Raw genomic sequence first — 20,776 nt, forward strand, 5'->3', positions numbered from 1 at the left:
TGATTCTACTCTCTCACGCTCGACCGCTACAAACCCTCTCTGCAAGCAAACCACACCCGAGCGTCTTCTCCCTCTACCTCTTCCTCTCTCTCCTCGGACAGTTCGCTGTTCACATAACCTTCTTGATCTACTCGGTCAAAGAAGCTGAGAAACACATGCCAGAGGAATGCATCGAACCAGACGCCACATTCCATCCTAATTTGGTGAACACAGTGTCATACATGGTGAGCATGATGCTTCAGTTGCGACATTCGCTGTGAACTACATGGGACATATCTTTTTAACACAGAGTATCAGAGAAAACAAACCCTTCTTCTACGCGCTCATCGCTGGAGCTGGGTTCTTCACGGTGATCGCGTCTGATTTGTTCAGGGACCTGAACGATTCGCTAAAGCTGGTTCCGTTACCAAGAAGTATGAGGGATAAGCTTCCCTGTGGGCTTTGCTGATGTTCGTCATCTGCTACTCGTGGGAACGGTTCCTCAGGTGGGCTTTCCCTGGTAAGATTCCTTCGTGGAAGCATAACAAAGAAGTGTCGCTGCAAATCTGGAGAAGAAGAAGAGGTATAATATTAAGAAGAAGAGACAAAACAGGTTAGGTTGAAGGTAATCAATCATCGAATCCATACATTTATAAAACTCGAGAGTATTTGGGGAGCTTCGAAGTCACATGAGAATAGGTCTTAAGACATTTTTTCGCTGTTATAGTTTAAGGTTTCTTCTCATCTCTTGTTATTTTTGTTACTACGCTCTAAGAAGCAAAACATCCCTCACATTCTTTGAACTGAATACAAGGGGTTTAACATTAGTCTCTACAATTGTGTGTTTGCTTTTTTTTTTTTTTCATCTGATAATATTCATTCATAGGTGAACATGATTTGATCATAAGCTGATGGATAACATGAGATCTCCAGAAACAAGAGTCCAAAGAAGGCAACTAAAATCCCAACGGAGTAATTTACCAACACAACACTACGAAGACATAGAATCTACCTTAAACACCTCAAACTAAAACATCTAAACAAAGGCAAGTACAGTCCAATGCAATAGCCTCCTAAGTAGCCGCAAGCAGTGATTTGGATATATCAACGCTGTCTTCGACCAGCAAATGAGACATCCACTTGTAGAACCGAAGACACTATGTCTTCTCATCCCAGATCTATCGCTGCTGCCTTAGGCCGGCCAAACGATAGCATCTCTACAATTGTGTCGTTGCTTCTTTGTTCCACTTACTTTTTAACAAATCACGCCTATTTGTGCAAATAAACAAAAGACGACAAAACACAATCTTAGCAAGCAGGTAAATTGTGTGAAGGTCCACGGTGGATCAAAGAGATTCGACCACGCGTCTTTACACCATTGGTTCTCATACTTTAATGGTAAAACAAATTATAAATTATTATTTGTAACAAATAACGGCAAAAAATTGAAAAGGGGGAAGAGACGATTCTAGGGATTTTTGGCGGCTTTAGGGCTCTCTCCTCGACGCTGCAACCACTTTCACGGCCCTTTTCATTTCCTCTGCTTTTACTCTGGTCTGGTCAGGTCCTATCTTGTCTTCTTCGTCTCCACATCGTTCCCAAGTGTTGCCCCGATCTCAAATTCTCTAGATTTTAGCTTTCGTATCATCCAATTTCAGATCGCGATTCACACACACGGCGTTGATTTCAATGCTTTTGATGAGATAAGGTTCACACCGTCTCGCTGTTTAAAAAAAAAACAATGTCGCATCATTGACTCTTTGTGTTATCAATTTTAGACCGACTCTTAACTCGTGTTTCATTTGTTGACAGGGCTATGTGAGAATGTCTGACAAGATTACTCCTCGTCCGATTAGGCTGAAACGCTCCACTATGGACCCCTCTTTCGTTTCTTCATTCACCTCACCTCCGGGTAAAGCCGCCTTGTCAAAGTTAAGTTAGAGCATGCCAAGCACGTGTCTTCAGAAGATGACACCTCATCATCATCAGGGAATAAAGCCTTGGTTGCAGTTAAGTTAGAGAAGGAAGAAAAGAAGAAGAAGAAGAAGCTGGTCTCCTCGTGACGACTACCACCACGAGGAGACCCCCGAAACGAAAAAGACTCGCTGATTTAGTTGAACGATTTGAGAAACAGAGAACTAGCCAGCGAGGTTTGACCACTCGTTGGAACACCGAAAGGTAGATAGATAAAAAGACTTAACCTTTAAATACAATTCATGCTTAAGTCAAGAGCTTTTGTCTTTTGTTTATTTAAAGGATTGATTTTTCGGAGCAAGTGATTGTGGATGTGTTGAAGGAGAAAGGCGCGTCTTTTGATGCCCCTGTTTCACGTTCCGAGTTAAGAGCCTCAGCTCGAGGAAGATTGTGATACTGGGCTCTTGGACCATTTGCTGAAGCACATTGATGGGAATGTGACTCCCGGTGGTGCTGATCGGTTTAGGAGGTGTCATGATACCGAAGGAACTATGCAGTATTGGTTAGAGAGTGCTGATTTGCTCAAAATAAAACGTGAGTCTGGTGTTCCTGATCCGAACTGGGTCCCCCCTCCTTGGTGGAAGCTTCAGGGTGCCAACGGGGTTATTAAAATTGAGCCTGGGGTTGATGATGATGAGCCGTCTGCGTCTACTTCAGAGCTTAAGGAGGAGATGGATAGGATGAAGAGGTAATAATGTGGTTGCGATTATTATATAAGTTTTTTTGTTTTTGGAGTTGAGATGTGATTGATAATATGCAGTGAGATCAAAGAGCTTGTGTCTGAGTTGGCTTTGATTAAACGTGAATGTGGGATTACTGATCCGGATTTGATTCCCCTTGCTCAATGGAAGATTCAGAGTTCGTCACATTCACATGAATCTTCTGCTGCTGTCTCCTCAAAGCTTAGGGAAGAACTTGATCAAATCAAGAGGTAATATTCTTGCAATATTCTAAGCTTTTCTGTTTTTTTTTTTTTGAAGTGTAATCTCATTTTCTTTGCGATATGCAGTGATATCAAAAAACTTGTTTCCAAGCCGAAGTTACCAGATCATGCTGAGGCAAATGAGGTGACTTGTTGAGATCATTTTAATTGTTTGTGTTCAAGGAAGACGAGCATATAATTAGAGACTCAGCTGTTTGCATTTTTCTCCAGAAACTATTTAAGGAGATTGTGAGTTGGAAGGTAAAGACCGATAAGCAAATTGCTGAGATCTCAAAGTCGTTGACATCAACACAGGTATAAACCAAAAACAAGTATAATATATTTGTTTGAAGCTTCTTATCTGGGATGTTCTAACCTAGTAAAGCTTTTGTTGCAGGGCATGGTTAAGGAACTAGTTTCGTGGAAAGATAAAGTAGAACAGAAGCTGGTGGGAATTTCAAACACTGTGCAGGCAAACGGGACAATGCCTTCAATCCAGCTCCTCAAAGCTGGGAGCATATACTGCATAATGCTAACTTGGATGACTTTACAGTTAATGGTTTCGAACCATGGGATGTTGATGCTGACCTTATCGATGTTCTGCCAGAGGCTGTCAGGCCTGATAAATACTCGCTTCCACCAATGCTCGCAAAAGCTCTTTCCAAGACCATATGTGGTTTGAGGAACAGTCAGTGCTCAATTCCGAGATGCAAAGGACAGAGAGGTTAGAGTTGTTGCTTGGTTTCTAGGTCCCAAGAGTAGGCTTTATGGTTTGTTGTTGTCTTAAAGTAGTTTTTTTGCTTCCATATGTAGCTGCATGACCAGAGGTGATTCCAGAAGCTCCAATCAGGACAAAACTGAGATGCGTCCATGTCCAAGAGCAGATATTGACGACGCAAATATTGTTTCTCAGGTACGGTAGTAATCAAGCATGTTGTAGAAGCATTAGTGAGTTGAATTTGGATGATCAATTTTGAAAATCTTCTAGCCACTGGACCCTTGTCGTTGCCCTTAAGTAGATGTCACTTTCCCCACCCTCTCCCATCTTCTCACAGCGTTGGCTTCACATGATGTTTTTTACAGGAAACACTGAAAGAATTGGTGAATTGGAAAGCTAAAGCGGAGCAGCAGCTAATGGAAATGTCAGACGCTGTCCGTGCTCTACAGGGATAGAGTCAGAAACACACACTAGGCAGATGAATGATGGATTCACTTACATAGATTCCCTTGGAGACTTGTACAGGTTTCTGCTTTAAAAAAACAAAAAGGAAAACAAAGAGAGTAGAGATCAAGTAGGCATCTGGAAAGTTTATTTAGGAAGAGGTAGAAGTAAGATCCTCTACATGAGAAGTGATATTTGAAGGTAGAGAAACTTTTAAAGTTTGCTGTATATTCTCTCTGACCAACGACTCTCTTATTCAACAAGTTTTTGAGTAATCCATATCTTTGATTATTGTTCGCTAATTATCAAAATATATACATAGCTAACTCGTTTGTGTTATGAATGAGAGAATATGGCCCGAGACAGTTGTTAGAGGGGGCCAGAAACGAATGTTTAGTATGATTTGCATTATAACTGTCTTTGTGGAGTTGAAGTTGTAAAGCTTACTCCTTTGTGGTTCTGTGCAGTAGGTTGGTCTCTCATATAGTAGTTAAGGGCAAAAAAAATGGAAGGAGTGTTGAAACTTTAATTGGTTTCTCATAATTTACTCTCTAATCTTAAGTAGGTGTGTATTAGCTAGAAATGATAATGGAGTAACTAAGCCATATATATGATCAAAGAATTAAAAGCTTCGTTAAGACCAAAGTGGTTGTCACTATCGTCCATATCACAGCCTCGTTCGTTGTCCTCATACGTTATTTTAATTTTGTAATGATTTTAATGTTTAGCAAGTTGTTGTGTAGTATCTTAAATTCTACAAACTCTATCCTTAATAAATCCCTACAAATGTTTTCCATCATCTTCACGACCACAATTTGAGCTTCAGTTGTAACATATATTCATTTTCTAAGTTTTTTGTTGTGTAATATCTTTCCTAGTTGGCAACTTGGCATTTTATGCTTGTTTTGAATGGACTGATCACCACCTTTTCAATGTTCATATGGTAGATTTTTTCAATATCTATATGTTGATTCAGTCAATACATACCCTATATCTCGTCTTTGTTAGTATTTAATAAGATGGATTAATGATAGTAAACAACTGTAAGCTAAATAAAATGAAAACTGTGATGTTTCGATTGAAGGTATGTAATATTCCCTCATATATCACAATATATGATATGATATATAGAACATAGATCTTAAACGCTTTGGTTATAGATACGGCTATGGATATTGATAGATCAACAAGTAGAGATAACGCACATAAATAAACAAGAATGCGTGAAAGAGAACTGAATGAAAATGGACGGTTTCAAATCTTGTTCTTTTTCTCTTCTATCCTCGAATTTTTTTGGCGTTTATAAAACGTGCATAAGATGATTGGAACCCTTTGATTTGACTACTAGATGAATCAGGTTTAGGTAAAAACAAAGAACAATGAAAACCTGTGAACACGTTTCGCCATTATTCAATGTCCTAGTAAGCACCTGGATACCTATCCTGACAAAGTGGGAAACTTTATACTTGCCATCAACTGAACTTACCTTTTATTGTCAATAAAATAATTAATTAACTCATAAATATTGGCTAATAATTAATTAATAGTAACATTTTCTACTAAATTTTTTTTTTCTGGCGAAGAATTTTGAGATTATTATAAATCGGTATCAGTTAACACCTTTTGGTTCAAAAATGAAGGAAAAATACTTCATTTCAAGTAAAACAAGTCATGACTTTCCATTTTTTCATTTTATATATAAAATTTTCAAATAGAAAACCTAAGACATCATTATTGTTAAAATATAACCAAGTGTCCCCAAAGAATTCTGAATTATTTTATTTTTATCTGACAAATTATTTTCATATTTCATTATTTTGTGTTTATTTATATTCCTTCTTTATTTTTATTATTTTCATAGATATTTTCAGCAACACTAATCATTCATTCACCAAAAAGTGGTTCATCTCTCTCTCTCCTAATAACTTCTCAAAGTCACTTCTCTCTCTCTCTCTTCAATGCCTTAAAGTCAGTGTCTTTCCTTCAGACAAGAGAGTTTCCCTTCTTCTTCCTCCAACTCTGCTTTAAAAACAAAAGAACAAAACTTCAAGACTCTCTCAAAAACCATGGCTAACAAATCAAGAACCAGATGGGTTCTCCCTTACACAACCAAGAACGTGGAAGACGATTACTTCCTCGGTCAAATCCTCGGACAAGGACAATTCGGAACCACTTTCCTCTGCACCCACAAAAAGACAGCTCAAAAGCTCGCCTGCAAATCCATACCCAAAAGGAAGCTCCTCTGCCAAGAAGACTACGACGACGTTTTGAGGGAGATTCAGATAATGCATCACTTGTCGGAATTCCCCAACGTTGTCCGCATAGAAGGTGCCTACGAGGATACCAGCAGCGTCCATATTGTGATGGAGCTCTGTGAAGGCGGCGAGCTGTTTGATAGGATCGTGAAGAGAGGTCATTACAGTGAGAGGGAAGCAGCTAAGCTTATCAAGACGATTGTTGGTGTTGTTGAGGCTTGTCACTCCCTTGGTGTTATGCATAGAGATCTCAAGCCTGAGAATTTTCTCTTTGCTTCTTGTGATGAAGATGCTTCTCTTAAGTCTACTGACTTTGGCCTCTCTGTTTTCTGCAAACCAGGTTTTGATTTGTGTTGTCACTATTTTTTAAAAAGAAACTCTTGTTTGGTTAATGATGTTATGAGTATCTGGTTAGAGCTACTTGATGATTTTAGCTTGTTAAGAGTTCTCTCTCTATTATGTTGTTTTATATTAGTAGCATCAGACTCTGAATGATTCTGTTTTTTTCAGCTTTATGTTCTCTAAAATGATCAAATGGGATGGTTTTTAAGACTGTTACAACTTACAACTGAGTTTATGTGTTTGTTGAATAAGATAAATGTGGTTTAAAGCTAATAGTATCAGTGACGGCGGTCTAGTCACCCGCCTAGTCGGCAATCCTCTAGGTGTTCAAAATATTGCTCATCCGCCTAATCAATAATCCTCTATAAAACACCTAATTATTACATAGCGATTTTTTAAACATTTGATTAGTATTGTTTAAGATCTAATCTTTTAAATGTTGTGACTGTGAGTTTGTGTGTTTTAACTGCATTAGTTAATTTTTATATGGAGCTCTAGTTCTTGGACACACAATCTTTGAATTTTGTTTTTATCTTTCAGGGGCAACGTTTTCAGAACTAGTTGGGAGTGCATACTATGTAGCACCTGAGGTTTTACATAAGCATTACAGCCGTGAATGTGATGTGTGGAGCGCAGGAGTTATCCTCTACATTCTCTTATGTGGTTTCCCTCCTTTCTGGGATGGTTAGACTTTCTTTCTCTTCATAGAGTTTCCATCAAGTGCTTACTCTCTAATGTGTCATGTCTTGAATCCAGAAAGTGAGTTTGGCATCTTCAGAAAGATTCTACAGGGGAAAATAGACTTTGAGACAAGTCCCTGGCCTAGCATCTCAGAGAGTGCCAAGGATCTTATAGTGAAAATGCTCGAGAAAGATCCAAAGAAAAGGCTAACTGCTCATCAAGTGTTATGTAAGTTGTCATCTTCTGAGCCTTTAGCACACAATGGTGATTGATTGATGCTTTCTTAATTTTTGTAGGCCACCCATGGATTGTGGATGATAAGGTTGCTCCAGATAACCTTTGGACTGTGCAGTACTGTCACGCTTGAAGAACTTCTCTGCAATGAACAAACTGAAGAAGATGGCTTTCCGAGTCATTGCAGAGAGACTATCTGAGGAAGAGATAGGTGGACTCAAAGAGCTGTTTAGGATGATAGACACAGATAACAGTGGCACCATCACATTTGAAGAGTTGAAAGACACTGTGAAGCGTGTTGGTGCAGACCTTATGGAATCAGAGATCCAAGAACTCTTGCGCTCAGTAACTAACAACAACTCTTTTCCTTACTATTATTAACTTAACAAATATCTATCATCTTCTCATTGTGTGTGTGTGTGTGTGTGTGTGTGTGTATCAGGCTGATGTTGATGAAAATGGATCAATAGACTATGGAGAGTTTTTAGCTGCAACAATCCATTTGAACAAGCTGGAGAGAGAGGAGAATCTAGTGGCTGCATTCTCTTTCTTTGACAAAGATGGAAGTGGCTACATCACTGTGGATGAGCTTCAGCACGCTTTGAAAGAGTTTGGTATAAACGATTCACATCTTGATGAAATGATCAAAGACATTGATCAAGACAATGTGAGTAATAGCTTCACAAAGATCTTTACTGTTTTTTTTTTCATTATGAAGATGCTTATGGAGTTTTGGTTTTGTAGGATGGACAAATAGACTATGGAGAGTTTGTGGCAATGATGAGGAAAGGAAATGGCAGTGGAGGGATTAGCAGGAGAACAATGAGGAACACTCTCAACTTTGCAAATTGGAAAGTAGCCTCTTCCTGATGAAGTCAATGAATGGCTAAAACTTGAGTGAATGTTGACATTAATAACTTTAAACAAACCATTAGTAATATTTAATGCGTCTTGAGAGTTGACAATAGTAACTTTAACAAAACATTTCCAAGTGAAAAATAAAATCTAATAGAAAAAAATTAAGAAACTATAACTTTTATAAGTGTAATAAAAATCAGTTTAAAGAGTGGTAAAAAAAACAAAAATAAAGGAGGAAGAGAGAAACTTAGTTTGTTTTCTTGTTGTCTTCTTCTTCTTGTTTCTCAGTGATCAACTTCTTCTCTGCAGTTTCATCCTCACCTCCAAAACCGAACTCGTTAACACGTGTCTTGTCCACAGGGTAAACCCACCTTTGGTACAAGTATATCAAGAATATCACATCTGAAACACACACAGAGATTCATTAGAGAGAGTATTTTGCTAGATCTGAATCCAAAGTACAGAGAGTATCTTGCTCGATTTAACTCACCATCACGGAACACAGAGAGCCGATGCAGAATCGGCATTTTGATGACAAAGGCAAAGAGATCATCGATAATGGTGTTGAGGAACTTGTAAGTCATCTGTCTCCATGGTAGATGAGCCACTGACTTTAGCTTATAGTTGATGAATAGCTGAGGACACATCATGATGAAGCCTGCAAAACACACACACACAAACTCATCACAATGAGAGAATCTCAAAACATTTTTTTTTTGAGGATGGTGAATGGTTTTTACCGAACATGTAGACACAGCTTGTTAACGAAGACAAGATCCATGAATACCAGCTCTTGTGGCGCTCGTAAGCGAGAGAGTATATAGATAATCCCACCACAAGGAGGAGGAGCACATAAGATAAGAATTTGATGGCAATGTCATCATACTCTTTGGTTTTGTTGCTCGCGTAGGATTCACGGTCGTGGAACCTCAACCTTGGAATCATTCCACTTCTATCAACCTGTCAAATGTTTGACATGGTTTAAATTTAAAGTAACAATATCCGAGATGCTCATTGTAAATGTTATTAAGTACCTCTATACGCATGGCTTTCCCTATCTTCCAGAACTCAATGCAGACACCAACACCGGAACTAGCCAGTATCATCCATGAAGTGTCGTTGTCAAGCAGGTAGAGGAAGATGACGAACTGACAGATGAAGTTCAGCACAACGGACTTTGCAGACAGTCCTTCCATGGATTTGTTCTTGTTCCAGAACTGGATATCTACAGGGTAAGCAACAAAAGATAAGCAACACACTTTAGGAAAGAAGCTGGCTACATGTTGGGTCTTAACTTACCATTTTTGAATGCTAAGAAGTCAAACACAGAGTGAAGCATCGAAACACACATCGTGATGCCTAACAGATAGGGATTGCCTTCCAGAAACACCCTCTGCAACACAATCAACGTGTTTACAGATCATATTCATAGGTTCATGTGAAACATTTAAGACTAAGAGTTACCTTAAGTTCGTCGGATTCACCATCAAGCATGCTTCCGTAGCTACGCTGCATCTGGAAAGACTGATCAACTTGCTGAAAGAGCTGCCACTTCATCATGCTTATGGGGCTTATCTCCAGATTAAGTGGTACTTCTGAGACGGTCTCATTGATTGGAATCATCTTGTCCCTTAGCAGCCAAAACTCATTGAAGTAAATGGTGGGATAGTAGTTTCCAGAGGTAGGTTCTACCAGCAAGTCTGTACATCTAAAGTTAAGTACAACATAGAGAGTTGCGTAAAAAACCAAATAATAATAATAATAAGCATATCATCCGTTTGCCAAAACAAATTGAAGGATACGTGGAGCAATGTTTGGAGGTACACCGTTCTGTGAATAGCTGTCACAAAATTGAAAAGTAGATATTAGACTATTAGTAATGGAGTCAAATTAATCTAATACCGACAAACAGCCAAAAAGAATAATAAGCACGCCATCAACTCCCAACTGTTTTAATGTTATAACCATTGATGATAAGTTTAATTACTCTGTTAAATCATTTGGAGAATAAGCAGAATCATATGTACATCAAGATAGCAAGTGAATCCATCATCGTTATCTTTATTAATTCGTTTTTTTATCTGCAATGATTGTTTCTAGAGTTCCAAAATTATAATACTACAGAAAGTACAAGAACGACTTACTGAGTAAAATCATCAACCAGGTTAATGGTGACATTCGGTTTCCAGAGAGATACCCATTCCACAGGGACTTCTTCCTTCACTTCAGAGTTCTTATCAACAACTTTCTGCAAAGCATTGGCTTTGCGTTAGTTCATTATCACAAGACTATAAAGTCCATAACACAAAACTATATACAATGTTTATTTCCACATAGTCATACCTCAGCTTCTGGTTTGGATTCATCAGAGTCTTTGGGACTACCCAAGAGACTTTTCTTCTTATCAACTTTCCGCTTTGGAAAGTAAGTAGCAACAGCTGAAAAATGAAAAGACAATCCAACTCAGCTATTATTGATAGTTTCTTTTTAATAAAAGGAGACAAGTCTTACGGTGTGTCCTGCCAAAACTATTAAGAGGCTGATACTCAGGATCACTAGGGTCTATAGGGAAACCAGACCGAGCAAAGAAGACATGAGCATACAGACTTCCATTATTCTGTAAAGTCTGTAAACAACACAACATAACAAAAGTTAGTAAACTCAATGCAGCAGCTTCGTAATCATGTAAGTTTTGTTTTTTTTTTTAAACCTCAGATGGATAATAGTTGAGTGACTTTGTCCTAACACTCTCTGGAGTCCACACAGCATAAGGTATATTCGTCTCATGCCAATAAAGCAAACCTTCGTTACTAAAGTCACTGAACTTCTCTTGCTCTGTAAGATAAAACCACATATCCTGCAAGACAAAAAACAAAAATAAAAAATTTGAAAAACCCTGATTCTCTATGAATCTCAGTTTGTTATTACCAATGATTCTCCTTTGTGGAAGAGATTGGTCATGAGGTGATGAGTCTGAGACGGATCCATCGGTTTCTGCTTAGGCGAAAAGAACTTTGAAGCAAAGTACCAGAACACGGCGATTCTAATGATCCCTGAGATCGTGGAGCCGAACCCTCTCTGCTGCTGCTGAGGTTGAGCGCCGCCCGCATCTGCCACCGCCGCCGTTTGTGTTACCGGCGGGGCCATGTTATTGAATCGAGAGAAGGGAGGATGGATGCTTTCGAGATGTGGAAGTCGCCGAGAAGATCGTTGTAAAGCAGAGTTGGATTCGATTTAGAGAAATATTTAAGGGAGATTTAATTTATTTTATTTTATTTGTTTTCGGGTTATGATGATGACGAAGCTCTTCCAATGTAATGCAAGTAACAGTGTGACACACACACACCATGTCTTGTCATGACTTAATGTATATTTGCATTTAAAGACCTCTCTATTTTAGATACTTTACAATTTTCCCCTCTATTTTTAAATTTAATATATATCCCCCTAGAACTTTGATTTGATATTTACAAAAACTAATGTTCTTTTCTTTCTTTCTTTTTTACAACAAAGAATTTACAGATTGATGTTGACTCTGTAAACCAAGTTGATAACTCCGCATCCATGTGAACGACAAAAGACTATTGTTTCCTAGCATTGCGTGCTAATCTATCCGCCCGAAGGTTACAAAAACTAATGTTCTAAAAACTATTTTTTTTTAAATCCGATATATGCATCTAATATCGGTTAAAATTATTTTAAAACGATTAAAATTGGTTAAGATAAGTTTAAATAGACCTAGATTGGTTTAAATATGTCAAACCTAATATTAGGATAAATCCATAAAATTCTCTAATTTATATTTTCATATGCCTGTTTTTTATAATTAATTAAAATTTTATAATTAAATTTAAAAACTAAAATATATAATAAAAAAATGTAGATAAACAAAAATTATATGAGAGAAAATACAGTCTTAATGGGCCCAGAGTTAGCCCATTTATATTTTGAAATAGAAAACCCAATAATAAAGCCTCTTTCTTTCTTTTTGACTACAATGAAGGAGGACGAAGAAAGCTTCCTTCATTTCTTCACTTGAAAGCATGGCGTAATTGTGGAGCTGTGAGATCTGAGCAGTTCCTAATACCTCACCTAGCAACGAAGAAGAGGTTAGGCTGCTGGGGAGATCATGGAGAAGATGAATCATGCGTTTGAGAAGATGAAGATGATGGTGGGTATGGAGGTTGAAGAGGAGGAGCAACGAGCTGCGGAGGAGGAGGAAAGCTCGCTCTCTTTCATGGATGATCTTAATCGCGATTGCGCTTTAACCACCAAACAGGTTGCCCACCTTTCTTTTTGAAATGCGTATTGTAACGATTGATCATGTTTCACGGAATGTGACTAAACTTGGTTAGATAAGAGTTTGAGTGAGTCGAAGATAAGAGTAGGATCCATTCTTGCATGCATGTATACTTTGCTTTTTTTTTTTAAATGGTAAACCATTCCCCGAGAGAGAGAGAAAGTGAAAGTCCCGGTGGCCACGTGCGTGGAAATATGGTGTGGTGCGGATTTGAACTCGGGTCCCTTGGGGATCCACGGAACGCTTTGACCACCCGAGCACAGACGTAGTTTGCTTTTATTCACTGTATATGTCTATGGAGTGGCATAGTTGTCTCGTTTACATATGTTGAAATGGGTTTTATCCTTTGGCTAATATGTTTTTTTTTCTACGTGCGTTTCCATGAAAAACAGAGATTCTATGGCTTTGCTATTTGCTTGTCAGCAGGATTGACCTGTACACTTTTGGTAAGTGCAATTCTTATCCATCTTAAAAGAAGGGAATCTTTTTCTTTAATCATATGTGACCTTTTGCTTTATTTTTCTTTTTCTCTGGAAATTTTTGGTACTTTGCGTAGTAGTCTTGGCTCCTTTACTAGTGGTGATGTAACTCTTTATCGTTTTGCCTTTGTGACCAATTCAGTCAATGCTTGTTTTCTTCAATCCAGTCAAGTTTGGCATCACATTCACTCTTGGAAATTTGATGGCACTTGGGAGGTCCGTATTTGGATTTTTGGTTTAGCTTCAAATATTGGATTTGGTTAAGTAAGTCTGCAGTGTGGACAAGTATTTTAAGTTTCTTCTCCTTTTTGTATGGCAGCACAGCATTCCTTATAGGCCCACAGAGGCAGGTCACGATGATGCTTGACCCAGCTCGTATCTACGCTACTGCTTTGTATCTAGCCAGCATTATCATTGCCTTGTTTTGCGCTCTCTATGTAAGTTCGGGTTTTCAATTAAATCTTCAGGAGGATAGGAAATTTCCAGAGCATAGTTTGGTGGTTAAAAGTTAAGACAAAGTTGTGAAAATTCGTTATTATATATAAACATCTGTCAATTTTCTTTCTGTACAGGTTCGTAACAAGCTGCTGACTCTGCTGGCTATCATTCTTGAGTTCTCTGGTCTTATTTGGTATGTGAACTGTTATCACTTTCTCATATGCATTCATAATCTAGTTTCATGATTTTACTTAACAGAACATATATTAGCCTGAACTAGAAATGCGTTGGTGGACTGAATGCTACTTATATGGTTTCTGACTCACAAGATCTGTCATTCGTGGTGAATCCTTATATTCTTTAAAACTGCAGGTATAGCTTGAGCTACATCCCTTTTGCAAGAACCATGGTCTCAAAGGTCTTCATGACTTGTTTCGACACCGAGTTTTAAGCAGCGCTCTATTCAAAGATTCCAAAACCACTGTGCTCTGTTTGAGTGACTGGTCTATATTCAAAGCCGGACTTGTTTGATGCCCGAAGACCGCTAATAGTCCATGCCCTGTGGCTTGCCTTTGGAGCACGCTTTAGTTTCTGTTTGCTTCTTAACATGAAGCTCCCGTCTTCACAAATCCTTTGGCACAATTTTGTATACTAACCACCAAGATATTAATATTTTAGACGTTTTGATTCCTATTTGCTCTAACATTCTGAAATTTCAGCATATTTAGTTCTGAAAGAAATATAAATTAACCCATGGCCTTAATGAAAAGAACGAAGTCAGATAGTACAATACAACCTTATCAAGTGCTAGGAGATAAAACATAAAGAGAAGATTCAACAGAAAACACAGAGACGCAGAAGAAGAACAAAGCTCAACTGATTGAAACAGAGTACTACTGGCAAGCGAGTGAAGAAGCTCTCTAGAAGACAACAGTATCAAGCATGGTGCCTAGTGTCTGAACAATGTTGGAAGACATCAAGTTGGAAACATGTTCTTCCAGATGCTTCTTTGCGTCTTGTCTTCCCACATTCACGATAGCCAGTTTCTCTGGTGACAACTCGTCCTCTTCTTGTACCGCCTTGTTATATTTAGCAGCCAAGCTCAACATTTCCTGTTTAACACCCAGAGAGACAATGTTAATGAACATGATGTGACATGTTTGAACAAGTATAAAGATTGCAATCTACTCTGTTTTATCTTTACCTGAACGGTCTGTTCGTTTGTCTTGGAGTGAGTGTCAAAGCGTCTTAGCGTCAGGCCATCTGTCCATTTCTTCTTGTGGAGGTTTAGTAACATCTTCTCCTCGAGCTCGTTCTTCCTGTAGTTGATGGCTATTGAGTAATAGTGTCTGTTCAATCCATGAATCAATGCCTGCATAGTAGTATCCAAAAGTAAGTATCAGAGAACATCCTTTGATATTGTTCCAACTTCAAGAAAAAAACATGTTTCACAATGTGAACCATCACCTGGATCGATGGTTTGTTCAAGTGTCCAAGGTTGGACGTTGTTTGACGAGGCTCTTGCCCAAGCATAATGGTCTGCGGGTTAATCGAGCGGAAGGCATCAATCACCACTTTACCCTTCACACTCTGAATAGGATCAACCACCACAGCTACAGCTCGCTGGTTCAAAGCTTCAAAACTCTACAAAAGCACAAAGATGTTAAACAATGAATATGCATAATCTAATCCAAACTATATACACAAATTCTACAATGGAACCCCAAATCAGAACAAGGTATAGGACACAATGGAGTAATACTGAGACACTAATACAGTATGGAAGACAATGTTCACTCAATGAGATTGCATCACCAAGTATCAACAGATCAAACGCACATAGATGTCAACTATAAACATACATAGTCCAACCCAAACTATAAAGATACACAAGTCTTATACACAATTTCCACAATAGAAACCCAATCACAAGTCACAACAAGGTATAGGACGCAAGGAGTAAGATTCAGCCATTAACACAGTATACATAGACCAAGTATCAACTCAGCAAACACAGTACATACCTGTTGAGTATTAATATCAACACCGGAAAGCCAGCAGCCAAACCCAGGATGCGAATGATACCAACCCACCACCATTTCAGGTCTGAAAAACAAAGATCCAAACCAGGTTTTGTTATACATTCTATAAAAAGTAGATTGGTGAAAGAGACTTTATATACCTGCCAGTCTGTTTAAGCATGTCAAGCATATTAGTCTGGAAAACATGATCAACAGCTTCAACACTAACACCAGTCCCACTCTGAGGCATCGCGAATACATCCACAACTCTCACAGTGTACTCATCCACGAACTCTCCGAGCATCAATCCCATCACCTCCATCGGAACTCCAGCTCTTCCTGCGATTTTCACAGGCACCATCACAAAATCACTACGCAATCCACGTGGCACTAACTAATATATCTACGAATGAGATTTAGATCGATAATCACGTAAAGCGAAACGAATCCGAAACCCTAATTGGAGGTTAGGGATTGATGATTATTTACCGTGTTTGAGCATCTTGAGGAGGGCGAGAGAGGAGATGTAAACCTGCTCCGAGGTGTCGAGAGTGGGAGAATCTGGAGATGCGTGGCCTAGACCGCCACCGGCGCCGAATATTCGCTGTAGTCTCTCCATGGTTAGAACAAATCAATCGTCTCTTCTTCGTCTGGGATCTTATAGAAAAGCTCGAGAGAGAGAGAGAGAGAGTTTTCTTTGTTAACAAGACAAGACGGAGATGGATCATTAAGCGAAAGTATTTACATCTAAGTCCTTGTATATTTTACTTTGTTACTTCTGACCCCAAATAAATAAATAATTCCATTGCCCACCTGTTAATTCAGAAGCCAAAATTTTGAAATTGAATTTAGCTCAGTTATATTTCGGTTAATTCAGTTTTTCAAATTTGTTATAGAATTGAAAATATATTTTCGGTTAAATTTCAGTGTTAATTTGGTTTGAAAAATTGGAATAAATTGATTTAGTTTAAAATGCTGATTGCCAGACCGAATTAATAACCAAATAAATGTTGAAATGTGTCGATCGGTCATAACCGAACATGAACCAAAAACTAAATTTCGGTTCAGCTTCTTCGGCTCAATTAAAAACCACAGGCCTAACAGGGAATGCTGAATATTATTGTACTGTGAATCTTTCTCCCAATGTTTTTATTTTGCACCTTGAAAAGTTCGCAAGAGTTGTAACGAAACAAGAATAAAACTTCATCAGCTTCTTCAACATAACCCCATCTCACAGATCTTGAACCTAAACAAACATTAATGGATGGGGCAAAATAATCTTTTTGGGAGCAGCAACATCTTTCGGAACGGAAACAGTAAAAGAAGGTAGGTGACTCAAAGATCAGGCATGCCCTTTCCTGTTTTAGCATAATATGTCTGCTCCCAAACAAACTCCATTGGCGTGTCCTTAGGTCCAGCTGCAAAAAAAAAAAAAATCAAGAAACAAAAGATTCTGCCAAGTATTAATCCTCTGTATGCGCGCATAGTAGGAGCTATAAGTAAAGAATGCCATGTATAGAGATGTTGAGCCTCTACATACCAGTAGTGGGTCTTGGTGTAGTCCTTATCTTCAGAATCTCTGGACGAGGGATTATGGAACCAGAGGTGCCTGTGCCTCTGGCAACTCTTACTTTGGTTCCATCCTCTAGGTACTTTACACCAACCTTACAAGGCCTCCTGAGGTAGAAATGGTGTTATGTTAGACATATAAGAAACTTCTCGCTTTGAGTAAAATGAGTAGTACAAAAATGCGATCATACATACCCAGTGACGGGATCAACAACTTGGACATTTGAGGCGTGAAGAGGAGCCTCTACCGTGAAAATCCCTCCTTCATGATCAGGGCCTCCCTTTATATGCTTCTTGATCTGCCAATACAGAAGAAGAAGAAGAAAAAGACCATGGTCTCAGTGAGTAGCCAAAGACACTATCCCAGCAGCAAAGCTAGAACATCCAAAACGAAAAGAGTTCAATTTGAACAAGTTAAATCACTATGTAGCTAAACAAATGATGCTTGAAGTCAAATTATAAGAACCCAAATGAAGATTGATAACTCCATGATTAGTGTTAAGCTAGTGCTATGATCCTGATCAGTACATATTCTTACTCCCAACGCATAAGATTGAGCAAAGAAAAGAAAAAAAAACAAGAAGATGCAAAGACAAACTCTCTCACCAGATTCTTTCCTTCAACAATGACGCGGTTCTGGGATCTGATGACACGCTTAATGGTTCCAGTCTCACCCTTATCTTTCCCGCGGATTATCATTACCTAAATAAAAAGACCAAACACCACATTAGACGAAACCAAACTGAAGAAGAGGTGTGAACGGGACTGTACTCTCACTCACATTATCTCCACGAAGTATCTTCCAATGTCTGATGAGTTTCTCAGCAGCTTTCCAACCCATAGCTTCTCAGATGAGAATCCTAACACATTACATCACACGCAAGACAAAAAGTTTCAATTTTTACATTTCTATCACAGAAACCACATGGTATCATGGAGAACCCAAATCAAAGATATCTATTACTTGAAAGAGGCTTACCTGTGACTGTGAGGAATTAATCGAGTAAGTGAAGCGCAACGATCGTCGAAGAAGCTTTATGTGATGACGACGACGGACTACAGGCGGCGTTAGCGACGGTGCTGAAAAAGGTCGGGAGTGTTTTCGATAACACTTCGATTAGTTGTTGGTCGGCCCAATTAACGTAAAGCCCACAGGCCCAAACAAAATCATTGGCCGTTGGAAAATATGTATTATTTGGACCTGAATCTCAAACTTTGGCGCCATGGCTATTGACTATATAATTGAATGAAACTGAATATTTGATGCAGTTCTTACATGAAATTACGTCTCCTGCAAGATGTATTGTCTATATGTCATGGTTCATTGCCAACAAACCATGTCGAATGCTCCTACTATCAGACTCCATCACGCTGGCCATGTTTGATTTGGGGATAACTTCAACAACACAACACTGGAAGAAACAGTGATTATTTAGAGTATCTTCGATGTAAAATTTATTTTTTTTCTATAAAATAAAATAAAATAGAACATATGATAAAAATATTTCAATTTTAGTCTATTTTTCATTTCATAATTAAAGAATCAACGACAAAGAATGAATTACTCCGTTTATGAAGTAAATTCTATTATGAAATAAAAAATAGAGTATAACTAAAATATATTTTATTTTATATTTAGGAGAAAATTGAATGGAGTTGGAGATGCCCCTTAAACCATATTCAAAATGTATTTCAAAAGATTCGAGATTTTTTAGTTATATCTTTCTTCTTTTTGTTAACGTGTTTCCTTTCAAAACTCCATGGATGATATCTTTCACACGTAACCATAATCTTCATTGGTTGTTCTTCTAACCATTCCCCTCTTTATCAATTAAAAAAACAAAAAACACAGCTGGAAATATTTATTTTGAGCATATATATACACAAATAGTCAAGTGCATGTCCAACCACAGTTCATTAAACTCCTCCACGTAAAAAAAAGAAGATAATGGCAACAGAGTCGCAACCTAACCACCAGAAGAAGCTAACGATTCCGTTAAAAACAAGAATCGCCCTCACCGTTATCTCCACCTTCACCGATAACGCTCAGCGTCCCGACGGCTCCATCAACCGCCGTTTCCTCCGCCTCTTCGATTTTCGCGCTCCTCCCAATCCCAACCCAGTCAACTCCGTCTCGTCCTCCGACTTCGTCGTGGATCCTTCCCGCGACCTCTGGTTCCGATTATACACTCCGCACATCTCCGGCGACCGTATCCCCGTCGTGATCTTCTTCCACGGCGGAGGTTTCGCTTTCCTCAGCCCCAACACTCATCCCTACGACAACGTGTGCCGGAGATTCGCCGGAAAACTACCGGCGTACGTCGTCTCCGTCAACTACCGTCTCGCGCCGGAGCACCGTTACCCCGCCCAGTACGACGACGGATTCGACGCCGTGAAATTCCTCGAGGAGAATCGCGGCGAGGTTCTCCCGGCGAACGCCGATCTCTCGAGGTGCTTCTTCGCCGGAGACAGCGCCGGCGGGAACATCGCGCACAACGTGGCGATCCGAGTTTCTCGCGCGCGTTGCTTCGCCGCCGTGAAACTCGTCGGAATTATCTCGATTCAGCCGTTCTTCGGCGGAGAAGAGAGGACGGAGGCGGAGAGGAGACTCGTCGGAATGCCGTTAGTTTCGCCGGATCGGACTGACTGGTGCTGGAGGGCGATGTTGCCGGAGGGAGCGAACCGGGACCACGAGGCGGCGAAACCGAGCGTGGTTGATATATCGGGTCTGGATTATCCGGATACGATGGTGGTTGTGGCCGGGTTCGACCCGTTGAGAGATTGGCAGATCAGTTACTGTGAGTGGTTACAGTTATCCGGGAAAAGAGCGACACTAGTCGAGTATCCAAACATGTTCCATGCGTTTTATATCTTCCCTGAGTTGCCGGAAGCTGGCCAGTTAGTTCAGCGGATTAAGGATTTCGTTGAGGAGCGCGTAGCTTCACTCTCAGCTTAACAATTTATGATTATTTAGTTAACTCGATTAATAATGAATTGGTATGCTTTTGATAAAAAATGTATTGAGGTATGCTTTTTATCAATTAAATTATCGTTATTTATTAAGGCGTGATTTTTTATAGATTAAAAAGTACTTAGATCTAGACCCGGTATGCTTTTGATTAAAAAATGTATTGAGGCATGCTTTATCTGTTTATCAATTAAATTATCGTTATTTATTAAGGCGTGATTTTTTATAGATTAAAAAGTATTTAGATTTTGATCCACACTTTGCAAACGCATAATATTGTCATATAAAAAAATTATTAATAACTTAACAAATATTTTGTTAATTTGTGAGAATTTTGTGTTTTAAAATATTTTTGTATTTAATTCAGTTCTTTAAAATTTAAACTGAACCGCAGTCAAACGGATTAATCCAGTGATCCGATAATTCGATTTAAGTTTATAAAAAAATCCATATTTTCAAAAAAATCACTAAAATTTGATACTAACCGATTGAACCGATGGATGATCGATATATAATCCAATTTGATTTAAATTGTTATAGTTTCATAATTTGTCACCTTTCAATCTAAATTTTAAAATTCATTGTTTTACAATT

At 38.8% G+C, this 20,776-nt stretch overlaps 6 protein-coding genes and 1 pseudogene across 6 annotated transcripts; 4 read left to right on the plus strand and 3 right to left on the minus strand.

The window, feature by feature from the left end:
- Positions 1 to 155: 155 nt before the first annotated feature.
- On the plus strand, positions 156 to 4,325 carry LOC125577987 (annotated as a pseudogene).
- Positions 4,326 to 5,922: 1,597 nt separating this feature from the next.
- On the plus strand, positions 5,923 to 8,577 carry LOC106428448 (calcium-dependent protein kinase 12). Its single transcript, XM_013869200.3, is given in 7 exon segments — positions 5,923 to 6,632; positions 7,175 to 7,318; positions 7,391 to 7,543; positions 7,612 to 7,647; positions 7,650 to 7,894; positions 7,992 to 8,216; positions 8,294 to 8,577. Coding segments are annotated over 7 exon segments (1,458 nt in total). The 5' UTR covers positions 5,923 to 6,103; the 3' UTR covers positions 8,420 to 8,577.
- Positions 8,443 to 11,723, minus strand: LOC125577736 (cleft lip and palate transmembrane protein 1 homolog). Its single transcript, XM_048739440.1, has 12 exons — positions 11,336 to 11,723; positions 11,118 to 11,264; positions 10,919 to 11,033; positions 10,751 to 10,845; positions 10,552 to 10,655; positions 10,210 to 10,247; positions 9,872 to 10,107; positions 9,707 to 9,800; positions 9,442 to 9,632; positions 9,148 to 9,367; positions 8,898 to 9,065; positions 8,443 to 8,809 (listed from the first exon to the last, which is right to left on the minus strand). Exons 1-12 carry the CDS (start codon positions 11,552 to 11,554, stop codon positions 8,655 to 8,657), a joined length of 1,782 nt encoding a protein of 593 aa, XP_048595397.1. The 5' UTR covers positions 11,555 to 11,723; the 3' UTR covers positions 8,443 to 8,654.
- Positions 11,724 to 12,403: 680 nt separating this feature from the next.
- On the plus strand, positions 12,404 to 14,317 carry LOC106366046 (vesicle transport protein SFT2B). Its single transcript, XM_048739442.1, has 6 exons — positions 12,404 to 12,686; positions 13,100 to 13,153; positions 13,329 to 13,402; positions 13,506 to 13,623; positions 13,759 to 13,817; positions 13,997 to 14,317. The coding sequence occupies exons 1-6, from the start codon at positions 12,537 to 12,539 to the stop codon at positions 14,073 to 14,075; spliced, it is 534 nt and encodes a 177-aa protein (XP_048595399.1). The 5' UTR covers positions 12,404 to 12,536; the 3' UTR covers positions 14,076 to 14,317.
- Positions 14,318 to 14,364: 47 nt separating this feature from the next.
- On the minus strand, positions 14,365 to 16,387 carry LOC125577737 (26S proteasome non-ATPase regulatory subunit 14 homolog). The gene is made up of 6 exons (XM_048739441.1): positions 16,135 to 16,387; positions 15,807 to 15,984; positions 15,649 to 15,730; positions 15,092 to 15,268; positions 14,829 to 14,996; positions 14,365 to 14,736 (listed from the first exon to the last, which is right to left on the minus strand). The coding sequence occupies exons 1-6, from the start codon at positions 16,262 to 16,264 to the stop codon at positions 14,545 to 14,547; spliced, it is 927 nt and encodes a 308-aa protein (XP_048595398.1). The 5' UTR covers positions 16,265 to 16,387; the 3' UTR covers positions 14,365 to 14,544.
- A 356-nt stretch (positions 16,388 to 16,743) lies between these two features.
- Positions 16,744 to 18,372, minus strand: LOC125577738 (50S ribosomal protein L24-like). The gene is made up of 6 exons (XM_048739443.1): positions 18,194 to 18,372; positions 17,996 to 18,074; positions 17,821 to 17,916; positions 17,410 to 17,513; positions 17,186 to 17,322; positions 16,744 to 17,063 (listed from the first exon to the last, which is right to left on the minus strand). The coding sequence occupies exons 2-6, from the start codon at positions 18,053 to 18,055 to the stop codon at positions 16,981 to 16,983; spliced, it is 480 nt and encodes a 159-aa protein (XP_048595400.1). The 5' UTR covers positions 18,056 to 18,074; positions 18,194 to 18,372; the 3' UTR covers positions 16,744 to 16,980.
- Positions 18,373 to 19,055: 683 nt separating this feature from the next.
- Positions 19,056 to 20,277, plus strand: LOC106364081 (probable carboxylesterase 18). Its single transcript, XM_013803723.3, has one exon. The coding sequence runs from the start codon at positions 19,163 to 19,165 to the stop codon at positions 20,168 to 20,170; it is 1,008 nt and encodes a 335-aa protein (XP_013659177.2). The 5' UTR covers positions 19,056 to 19,162; the 3' UTR covers positions 20,171 to 20,277.
- Positions 20,278 to 20,776: the final 499 nt, after the last annotated feature.

This window comes from Brassica napus, chromosome A9 (genome assembly GCF_020379485.1).
Source record: "Brassica napus cultivar Da-Ae chromosome A9, Da-Ae, whole genome shotgun sequence".
Classification (NCBI taxonomy): domain Eukaryota; kingdom Viridiplantae; phylum Streptophyta; class Magnoliopsida; order Brassicales; family Brassicaceae; genus Brassica; species Brassica napus.